This window comes from Alligator mississippiensis, chromosome 7 (assembly GCF_030867095.1).
Source record: "Alligator mississippiensis isolate rAllMis1 chromosome 7, rAllMis1, whole genome shotgun sequence".
In the NCBI taxonomy this organism is placed as follows: domain Eukaryota; kingdom Metazoa; phylum Chordata; order Crocodylia; family Alligatoridae; genus Alligator; species Alligator mississippiensis.
Genome location: NC_081830.1, coordinates 10585001 through 10595149, shown reverse-complemented (window position 1 = coordinate 10595149; position 10149 = coordinate 10585001). Strand labels below are relative to the sequence as shown.

General features: G+C 56.6%; 1 protein-coding gene across 1 annotated transcript; it reads right to left on the bottom strand.

Moving 5' to 3' along the window:
• Positions 1 to 765: 765 nt before the first annotated feature.
• LOC102574940 (interleukin-1 family member 10) lies at positions 766 to 4302 on the bottom strand. Its single transcript, XM_006275001.4, has 5 exons — positions 3422 to 4302; positions 3060 to 3120; positions 2352 to 2440; positions 2090 to 2214; positions 766 to 1707 (listed from the first exon to the last, which is right to left on the bottom strand). The coding sequence occupies exons 1-5, from the start codon at positions 3465 to 3467 to the stop codon at positions 1495 to 1497; spliced, it is 534 nt and encodes a 177-aa protein (XP_006275063.1). The 5' UTR covers positions 3468 to 4302; the 3' UTR covers positions 766 to 1494.
• Positions 4303 to 10149: the final 5847 nt, after the last annotated feature.

Here is a 10149-nt window from a genome sequence, read left to right as displayed (position 1 = left end):
GGCTGAGGGTAGGACTGGCTCTGAGTAGCCAGACCAGGGAAAGCCCAGAGCCGTTGTTCTAGCACTTGTCTTGTCATCGGTAGGTTCCTGAGTGAACATTGCCAGGTAGGTCAGAAGCAGTCAGATGCTCCCCCCAGTTGGCGGGGGGGGGAGCTGCTGTGGCCCCCAGAAGCCAGTACAGACCCCCCAGGCTATGATTGGGGGACTCCAGGCACTAGATTTTCCAGGTCACGATGGCTCCCCAACCTTGGTGTCACAAACCTGCCTGTATGTTGCATCAGGGTGACCCAGGGAGTTGCCACCCGGCCTTTTCCAGTAAGCTTGTGGGGGGGCGGAGGGGGAGTATTTCCTAGGCTGAACCCACAGGAAGCCACGGGGGGGGGCCGGACCTGGCGAAACTGCCAGGCCTTGAGACTGGGGATCCTGGGTGGGGGTGGGGGAGCAATACTGTGATCTTCCCCTAACAGTTCACTGGTGGGTGGGTGTGCTGCCCCCTGGTGGCCAGCACCAGAACCCCCCCAGGCCTTTGTTTCTCTGCCCCCCCCCCCCCCCCCCCCATCGCCCCCTCCCAAATCCACATCACAAGCCCTGGCCCCTCTGCATGCCTCAGTTCCCCCAGCCAGGTCAGCCAAGAGGGGCAGGAGAAACTATGGCACGCAGATGGGGCAAGGCACAGTGTCGCAGGGTTGATCTGTAACATGCCTGAGGACAGAACCCAGGAGTCTGGCTCCCCCACCCTCCACAAACAGGAGTCTCAGCCACAGCTCAGGACAGCAAGGTTTATTCAGAGGGTGATTGTGCAGGCTTGTGCAGGGGCTATGTACATGGGGGGGAATGGGGATGCATTGATGGGGAGCATTCTCTCTGGGCCCTAATGATGGGTGGGGGCAATGGGAGAAGGCCACCCATCTCTGCAGTGCTTGGCTTCTCAGTTGCTGGGTGTGTTCACTCTGGAATCTAACAATGGGTATGGAGGGCAGTGGGTGGGGTTGGGGTTGCCAACACTCACTGCAGTTTGTGGTGGTGCTAACTCTGGAACCTAATGATGTAACAGGCGGTGTCTGGGCTCCTTGGTCTTGGCGGGTTGTTCACCCTGGAACCCAAGGACAGGGTTCAGGAGTGGATGGAACTGTCCATCCCGACAGTGTCTGGGTGACTTAGGGTTGAGGGTTCATTCTGGACCCTAATGAGGGAAGCAGGGCAATGGATTGCGCTGGCTGTTCCCATGGCTACTGGGCACGGCCATCTTGTGGGGTGTTCACTCCAGAACCTAATGCTGTATAGGGTGGCAGTGATGGATAGGGCTGCCATGAGAGGTTGTGGAGTCTCCACCTTCACCACCTCTGGGCTCCTCAGTCTTGGGTATTCACTCTGGAACCTAATGCTGGCTGGGGGTGTTGAATAGGGTTGTGCACCCCCACTGCCTCCGGGCTCCTCAGTTTCGGGGTGTTCACTCTGGAACATAACAATGACGGTGGATGCTGGGTGAGGCTCTCAGCAGCCCTGGAAGTAGAAGTCAAGGACACGGGCTGGGTCCGGGGGATGGGCAAGTGCCAGAGGCTGCCCAGGCTGGGCTGCGGTGCTGAGGAACCAGCCAGGCCGTGCAGCTGCCTCAAAGCGCCAGGCACCATCCTGGTAGGAGCGGAAGAAGGTCCAGCGGGGCTCTGCCTGCCCTGCCTGTGCTGCTGCTGCTGTGATGTTTACATCCTGCCAGTTGGAGGGTAAAAAGTGTGAGGGATGGGGTCTCTCCAGACCCTGTACAGCTCCAGGCACCAGTTCCAATCACACCCCCCTTGCCTAACCCCCTGCAGGCTGGATTTGGCATCATGGTTTCCTGGGTAAATCACCCCAGTCATCATTGGGTTCCAGGGTGAATGCCCCCCAACTGACCCCTACCTCCCCCCTCTGATGGAGATTCACTAGGATGTGACCATGACATGGCTCCGTGTCCTGCATGGTGATCTGAATCTCACCCCCCAATCCCTCTGGAGGTGGGGGAGGCCCTGGCGGGCAGGGGGCAGTTGAGAGATAGGGGATGGGGTAGGGGGCATCTGGGGAGGAGGGGACTATGGGGGGGCGAGAGGCTCACCTCCAGCACCAGCTCAGGCTGGGTTGTGCCACTGCAGGCTAGGCAGCGTGTGCCACTCTGGATGCCCAGCACGATGGGCAACTTATTCTGCTTGAAGCCTCGGCTGGGCACCCAGTAGATCTTCTCTGGGGGGCAGAGGGGAGTGTGAGAACGCCCAGGCCTCCCCAGGGACCCAGCTTGCCCCTGAGTCCAGGGGCTGCAGGGCCCAGAGGGGCATTGGCAGGGATCTGGGGCTGGGGGGAATTTGGGGGCTGGAACTCACCCTCCAGGGCAGTGTTGGGGCCCTGCAGGTACCCGGCCACCAGCTGGTCATTGCGCAGATACAAGGACTGTTGGTTGATGTCCCAGATGCTGTAGGTGGGGGTGGGGGGGAAGGGAGGAATGGGTTAAACTCAGTGGGGCAGGCATTGAGCTGACTCCCTGCCCACTCTCAGGTGCACTAGGGGTGCCCAGCACAGCCCTGCTTCACCAGTGATGGATGGGCAGGCATCTGCCGTGCACAAGTATGGGGCAGAAATGCACTGGGGTGGGGTGCAGTCTCATGCTATGGGTTTCACAAGCGGGGTCTTGCAAGTCATATGCAGTCCTCATGAATCATGAGCGTGTCCTGGGGAACGACCAAGCCAGGCCCCAGGAGCCAGAATGAGTCCTTATCAAGGACAAGCTGGTGCCTGTGAATTGTGAGTGGGCCCTCCTGAACCATGAGTGTATCCTTGTGAATGACAGGCTAGTCCTCATGAACCAGAGCGGATCCTCATGAAGCACAAGCTGGTGCTTGCAAATCAAAGGTGGATCCTCTGGAATTACAAGCTGGTCCCTGCGAAGCCCCAAGTGTACCCTTGTGAACCCCAAGCCAGTCCCTATGCATTACAAGTGGGTCCCGAGGCTGCAGGTATTACATACTACCCCTTCCCCTACCCCCCAGCCCCTCACCTGGCGACAGCACAGGGGGGAGAGAACCTGTACTTACCGGTACCGGAAGACCTTGGTCTGAGGCATAGGCAGCTCGCATGGCTGGGAGCCTGGAGCCCCTGCACACAAGAGGGCAAGAAGCAGTGCTGAGACCCCCACCATGTCCACCCTGGCACTTGCTCTTCTGATGCCTGCCTCGGCCTACTTTATACTTCCCCATAGGCTTGACTGAGAATTTCCAGCTGCCCCATGTTGCAATCACTGGCGCAATTCCCTCCCCAGCCACAACTGCTTCCCCCTAAAGCTTGCCAGGAATCAGACTGTTGGGCACCCCCCACCCCTTTCCCTGGCCCTGCGTGGGACAGGCATGGCTGGGGGGCGTGGAGCAATTGGTCCCCAGTGCCATGTCTCGGAGCCTACCTGTGACAAGCAGCGAAGGCTCTGTGGCAGCTCCTGAATCCTCCATACTCCTGGCCTAACTTCCTTGGGCCCTGGGGGTATTTATAGGGTGGGGAGGCGTGGCCGGAAGGGGATGAGTCAATTGCAGGTGACACAGACGTGTCTGGGCCCTGGCGAAGGGGGCAGTGGGATGGGGCCTGGCTAGGGGCAGGCGGGGGGGAAATCATTCACCGCCCCCCCACTGCTGCTGGGGTATGGAGGCTGTGTGTGTCCCAGATGGTTGTGCTAGGGGGAGATTGTGGGGCAGTTCCCTTCCTTGCAGGGTCAGGGTGATGTGACCAGGGTCATGGCACTCAGCAGTGGTGGAGACATAGCTAGGCCAGATTGTCCAGTGCCTGGGGGAGGCAGGGAGATAGCTGCCTATCTGTGGCTTATGGGGAGTCAAAAGTCAGGGATGAATGATCTCATGGGGAGCCCTGATGTCAGCTAAGGCTCAGCCTGCCCCAGGACAGGGTATGAGGCTAGTCAGGGGTGAGCAGGGCATGGAGCTCCGACTTCTGGGATCCCCCCCATGTGTGCGTGCAGCCCCTGGTACCCCAGGCCTGACAGCATATGCAACATTGGGTAGGCTGGGGACCTCAGGCTGATGGGTGCAGGAGTGGGGGTGGGGGGCATAGTCCAGGAGGGAGTGGGGGGACAGCTGAGATACCCTGGGAGGGGTAGAGGGTGGGCAGTGGGGGTGAGGAGTGATGCAACACAGGATGCCTGGAGGACTGACCGGCCCACTGTTCATGAGTCAGTATGTGATTTTTTCCAGGGCTGCTTCTGGCCCTTTCTCAGCAGGTTGGAAACAGCTCACCCGGCCTGTAAATGTATTAAACCACATTGAATCTGGATTAAAGATGTCCCTGCAGTTTCATAACCTGTGAGCCCTGTTGGTTGATGTCCTCTGGTTCCCCCAGCCCCTGCCACCCAGTGGCCGGACCTGTCCCAACTGGCCGTGTGTGTCCGCTCTTTACCCTGGATTAAAATCGAGGGGGAACTAATCCTGCCATGCGGCTACAGTTTTTACCCACAGGGGCTGGGATTTAGTGCTTGGGGGGGGGAGGGGGTCTTTGCACCCCCCCCCCCCCCGAGGGCCTAAGTGGCACAGGGGCCATGACTGACCTGGCTGGTCATGTGTGCCCCCCCAAAACCTCTGGGATCTAGGACCCCCCGAAAACTTAACCCCTTCCTTTCCAGGTTCCCCTCCCCCCATAGGTCCATACCTAGCTATTGCTGCCCCGTCTCCCACGCTACACCAGAACCCACCCCCCACGTGCCCTGCGCTGGCCTCGGGGGATCCTAGAGACTGGCAGCCAGCTAGTTCCCCATACTGTGCCCACTGCACAGTTAGGAAGGGAACCTGGGCGTCTCGGTTCCTGGGCTTTGTTCCAACCCACCAGGTGCCGCTCCATTTCCCCCCCACCAAAAAAGGACCCAGGAGTCCAGGCTAGCCCGCCCGGGGCGGGTCTCGAACCCTCAGCTCCACATTGAATGTCCTGCGCCGCCTGGCGACAGGATGGAGCAGGCTCTACGCATGCTCAGTACCGCACAAGACAGGGAGGGTGTGGCAGGATCAGCGTAGGTTTCGTACGGTATGAGGAGGTAGGCTGCGCATGCTCATCGTGTTCGGTGAAGCCAAAGTGGTGCGAGGGGCTTTGGGCCCGCCCCCCGTGAGGAGAAGCTGTTCGGGACGGCGGGTCAGAGCTCGGCGCTCGCGGCACGATTGCCGGCGTTGGGGGGGCAGTCCTGGCAACGGAGCAGGCTCATGCGCATGCGCTATGCCGCTCCAGGCCCGCGCTTTTCTTTTCCCGCTTCTACAAATTGTGTTTCTTTTCTTTCTCTCGCGTTTATTCATCCTCATACTGTTTATCTCTCTGCCCATCCATCCCAGTGCACTCTCCATCCACTGTGACTGCTCTACGTACGCACCCCCCTACACTCCTCCCCAGATGTCTGGGATATATCTGCATACACTCAGGCACACAGCCAGGGAACCTAGGTGCCCAGGATACACGTGCATATGAACAGAGTGTGCACACATGGAACCCAGGCGTCCAGGACACATGCACATGTGCACACATGGAACCCAGGTGTCCAGGACACACATGCGTGTGCACACACACACAGCAAACTTGGGCATCCAGGACACACACATGCACATGCATACACACAGAGAACCCATGAATTCAAGTCACACATGCAGGTTCACACACACATGCGCATGCACACACACAGAACCCAGGTGTCCAGGACACATGCGTGTGAACACACACACAGAACTCAGGCATCTGGGACACAGAAACACTCCCCCACCCAGGCATCCAGACATATGCACATCTGCTCCCAGGCATCCAACATGCACATACACAGAGGCATCTGATGTACACGTCCCCTGATATCCCGCGTGCACACCTGCAGAAACACACACAAGTGCACACCTCCAGGCATCCCCCTCTGCCCCTCGCCTCACACACACAACTCAGGCCTCTGTCACAGCCCTCTGGCGTAGTCACACACACACAAGCGCACCCCCCCTGCGCCCTCCCGTGGCAGTGGGGAAGTCCAGCACACTCATTCAGCAAGCTGCCGTTACAACAGCCCCAAAAAGCCCAGGCAGTTCCCATAACGAAAGAGTTAATCACACATGTGCGCACATACACACACACACACACACACACATACATGTACCCTCAGGCCTGGGGGGGGGCAGGCACTCCGGAGATGACTCAGGCCCTGTGAGCACTGTGCCCCATGTGTAGTGCTAGCAACCACAGAGCCCTTTCTGCGCGCCAGGAGATGATGTGGGGCTGGGGCTGTCGGAGCTGAGTGCTTGCTGCTAGCATGGTAAGTGCCAGTCAGGCAGGTGGGTGGACAGGATGAGGTAGCTGGGACATGGCCTCTTGCTGGTGGCTGAAACAGCTGTGTCTCTCACCCCTGGTGCTTGGCTGTGCCTCTCTGAGCCCTGGTGACTGCAGTGGGACTTTCGGGCACAGGGGGTTTGTGGGGGATGTGGTAGTGGGGGGCAGTGGTGAGAGGGGTAGGTGGCAGTCAGTGTGAGACAGTGTCCCCCCCAAGCTCCTCGGAGCCAGTGTCTGGCAGGACTGGTTCAACCATTAGGTGAAGTAGGTGGTCACCTAGGGCGTCAAAATTATATACAGAACAAAATAACAGGAACGTTATTCTACATAACAGCCCTGGTCAGCTACAGCTCCACCTTGGTCTAAAACCTTTGGTTCAGTAAGAGGAGAAAGACCTCTGAAAAGATCTCAGAGGAAAGATCAGTAAAATTGACCACCATCACAGCTAGAACTCCTGTAAAAGTTCATTCTAGACTTCTTATTTTCCCCTATATTGGAAGTGGTGGGGGCAACGAGGTACACAGTTCACCTAGGGGGCCAATTACCCTTGAACCGACCCTGGTGTCCAGCCCTGTCCACCCCCTTTCCTTATACCCTGGCTTCATTGGTCTTGCTCTTCACAGCGTTGCGAGACCCCCATTGGCCCCTGGTATGGCAGAGCTGGAAGCGGAGGTCTCCAGCACCTGCGCCAGTTCACGCCATGTTCTCAGCTGCCCAGTAAAGCCGATGGCTATGAGCACTAGGCAGAATCCTTCCACAAGTGCTCTCCAGTGGGTGGTTGGCATGTGGGACAAGTGGAAGAGTCCCTGGTATCTCGGGAGCACTATAGGCCTTGATGGACCAGGCAGTGGGAGAGAAACGAGGGTGTTTGCTGGTGATCTCTTTAGGCAGTGGAGTTGGGAGGGAGGATGGACAAGGGTCTGGGTGCAGAGGACCCTTCCTGAGGTCTGACTCAAGGCCCTGCTGGTCTCCAAGCAAGCAAATCCATAAGCCTAGGATTATATGATCAGAGGGAAGTTGGGGACTGGAAGGGACCTCAGGAAGTCACCTCTCATCCACACCCGTGAGCAGGGCAGGATCAGCCCTGACTAAACCACCCCAGCCAATCTGGATCCAATCTGCTCTTGGAAACATCCAAGGATGGAAATTCCCCTCCCCTCTAGGAAGCTTGTTCCTTTGCTGGACCCCCATCATGATCAGAAAGTTCCTCCTTATCTCCAGCCTCAGTTTCCCTGCCATTGCTCCTAGTCTGGGAAAAGCCTATCTCCATCCTCTCTGTTGTCACTCTTTGAGGGTTTGAAGATGGTTGTCATACCCCCTTGCCCCCTCCATTGTCTACGGGTGCTCATTATGTGTAAGGCAGGCATGGGCACTCCGGCAGCCTCAGCTTTCTAGCTGCGAGGTTGCACCCAGGTGGCAGGGGGTTTCCTATGCATGGGCACTGGGGTGTTGGGGCTGGCAGCAGTCATGGCTGACGTGTCGGGGGTCTTTTCTGTGTCCCCAGCACACATATGGCTCAGCTTTGGGACTGGACTGGCAGGGCTTTAAGCTCTGGGCTTTGCTGGTTCAAGCCCAGCTCATGGTAGCCCCTTTGGCCCTATGCTTGCTTTCTGAGCAAGTCTGGGCAGGACATGTCTAATTTCCAGGTACATCTCCACACCAGTGAAGAAGCAGGTGCCCCAACTGCACTGCCCGTGACTTCCCCTCTCTCTGACTCAGTTTCCCCATCCCCTAAGCTGGGGGCAACACCCCTTGTCCGTAGCACGCTGCTTTGAGGTGTAGCCCTGAAAAGAGCTATCACAGCCAGTCTCACACTCTTTGCCCTCATCTATAACTGTATTTATTTTCATACCACATGCCCAAATACAAGATCCACTATGTTTTGGGTAAGGCAGAACAATGGGGGAAGGAAGAAGATTCTCGCTCTTTGCTTAACTGTCTAGAATCAGACTTGTTGCCCCCTCTTCTTGGCTTGCTAAATTGCAGGGACAAGAGGTGTGTGATCAGTGAGTAAATAAGGTATAAATCCCAGGGCTGGTCTCCAGCAGGGCCAGCGAAGTAGCAGCCAAGCAGGTTTCTGCTGGATCTCAGGGAAATCTACTCTGGTAGAACAGAGGCAGAGGAATAGATGCCCGGGGAGTCTGCACTCTCCATCACTAGAGGGGATCAAGAGGAGGTTGGACAGCCATCAGTCAGGGATGATAGAGGCATAGCTTTGCCTGTGCTCTGCTATGGGGATTTCCCAGGTTTTGCTAATTGCCACAAGGGGCTGAGAGGGAATTCCACACCGAAGCCCCCTTCCTGCTATGTGTCAGGGGTTTTTTTCCCCTTCCTCTTGAAGCCTTGGGTGTTGGCTGCAGCCCAGGCTGGGGATGGCGACTGGGCTGTGCCTGGGCTGGCGACTTGGCTGTGGAGGGTCCTGGCTAGAGGGTCTTGTCCCTCTGCTCAGGCCTAGACTGACACTGCATGGGCTCAGGAGGGAATTTTACCTCCAGCTCAGTTTGGTACAGACTGGGGGTAGGAGTTGCCTTCCTCTGTAGCCAGGGCACAGCTTCTACCTGGGATCCCTGGAGTGCCTGTTAACTACCTTTACAGCAGCAGGATGTTGGGCGCCACAGTCCCCCTGCTTTCCCTGTGGCAGGTTCAGGGAGATGTCTTGTGTCAGGGCTGACAGCAGTTTTGTTAGTTAGACAATAGGTTTGTCCAAGATGGTTTGGACAGGGCTGATCCTGTCTCAGGCAGGAGCCTGGACTAGATGTGACCTCCACAGGCCACTTAATTTCTCTACAACTTCTCTTCAGCTCTGCAATTTCTCTTCAGCTTAATTTCTCTACAACTCTATGACTATAGTGAAAAAGTCCTGGTCCTGTCTGTGCCGTAGCTTTCTCTGCCTGCGCTCGGGAGCAGGCCGTTGTTTTTGCTCTGGACTCTGTGTCCCAGAGCCCTCAAAATCTCCCGCATTGGCAGCCGCAGCGTAGCGCTCTCTCACATCCCGTGCGCTGGGCTCAGTGATGTAAGCTGATATTTTAATTCTCTTACAAGGAATGGTGTTTAGAGCAATGATTTAAGTGGATTACTCATCCGCTGTCATACCTTGGCCCCACGCCCGGTCTATTCCTAGACATGACGCTCCAGGCTTTGATTCTTCTTCTTTCTTTTTTTTTTGTTCCCCCCTAACGAGAAATTACACTCTTGTGTTTTTCAAAAGCTCTTCCCGCCCCTCCTGGGCCTGCTGCATTCTGGGAAACGTAGGCTATTTGCATTGAAGGAGCTGAAAAGGCAGCAGCTTCTTTTTGAGAGCCCAGAACCTGACTGCATTGGAAAGATGAAGGGGAGAGACCTAAGAGGGGAGAAGGGTGCAGATGCCTTTTGCACATCAGCTGCAAAAGTTATCCTGCATCCCATAATATGACGCAAGTACCTAGACTAGCAATTCTTAACTGGGGTGGTGCAGCACCCTGGGGTAACTTGAGATCCTTTCAAGGCTGTCATGGGGCAATGCTAGCACTATGAAGCAATCCATCACAATCACAAGAGATTTCCAATAGGAACACAGCCTGTCCCAACCCTCCTGCCCCACTGTGGGCTTCCAGAGGTCTTTGCCACAGAAGAATTGCTCTAGAATTTTTCTGGAGCAAACAAAAAGTTAAACTTTCTTGTGATGCCTGCGGCTTGCATTGGCACGAGAGGTGGGTGGATGGATGCGTGCCTCTGTGACTGGATCTTCTTGTGAATGAGTGGATGGAAGTATGGATTAATGGATGTGTCTGTCCTGGGGATGGGTGGACATGGTGTATGGAGAAGAATGGCTGGTGGATGAATGTGGTATATGGGGAGAGTGGAGGA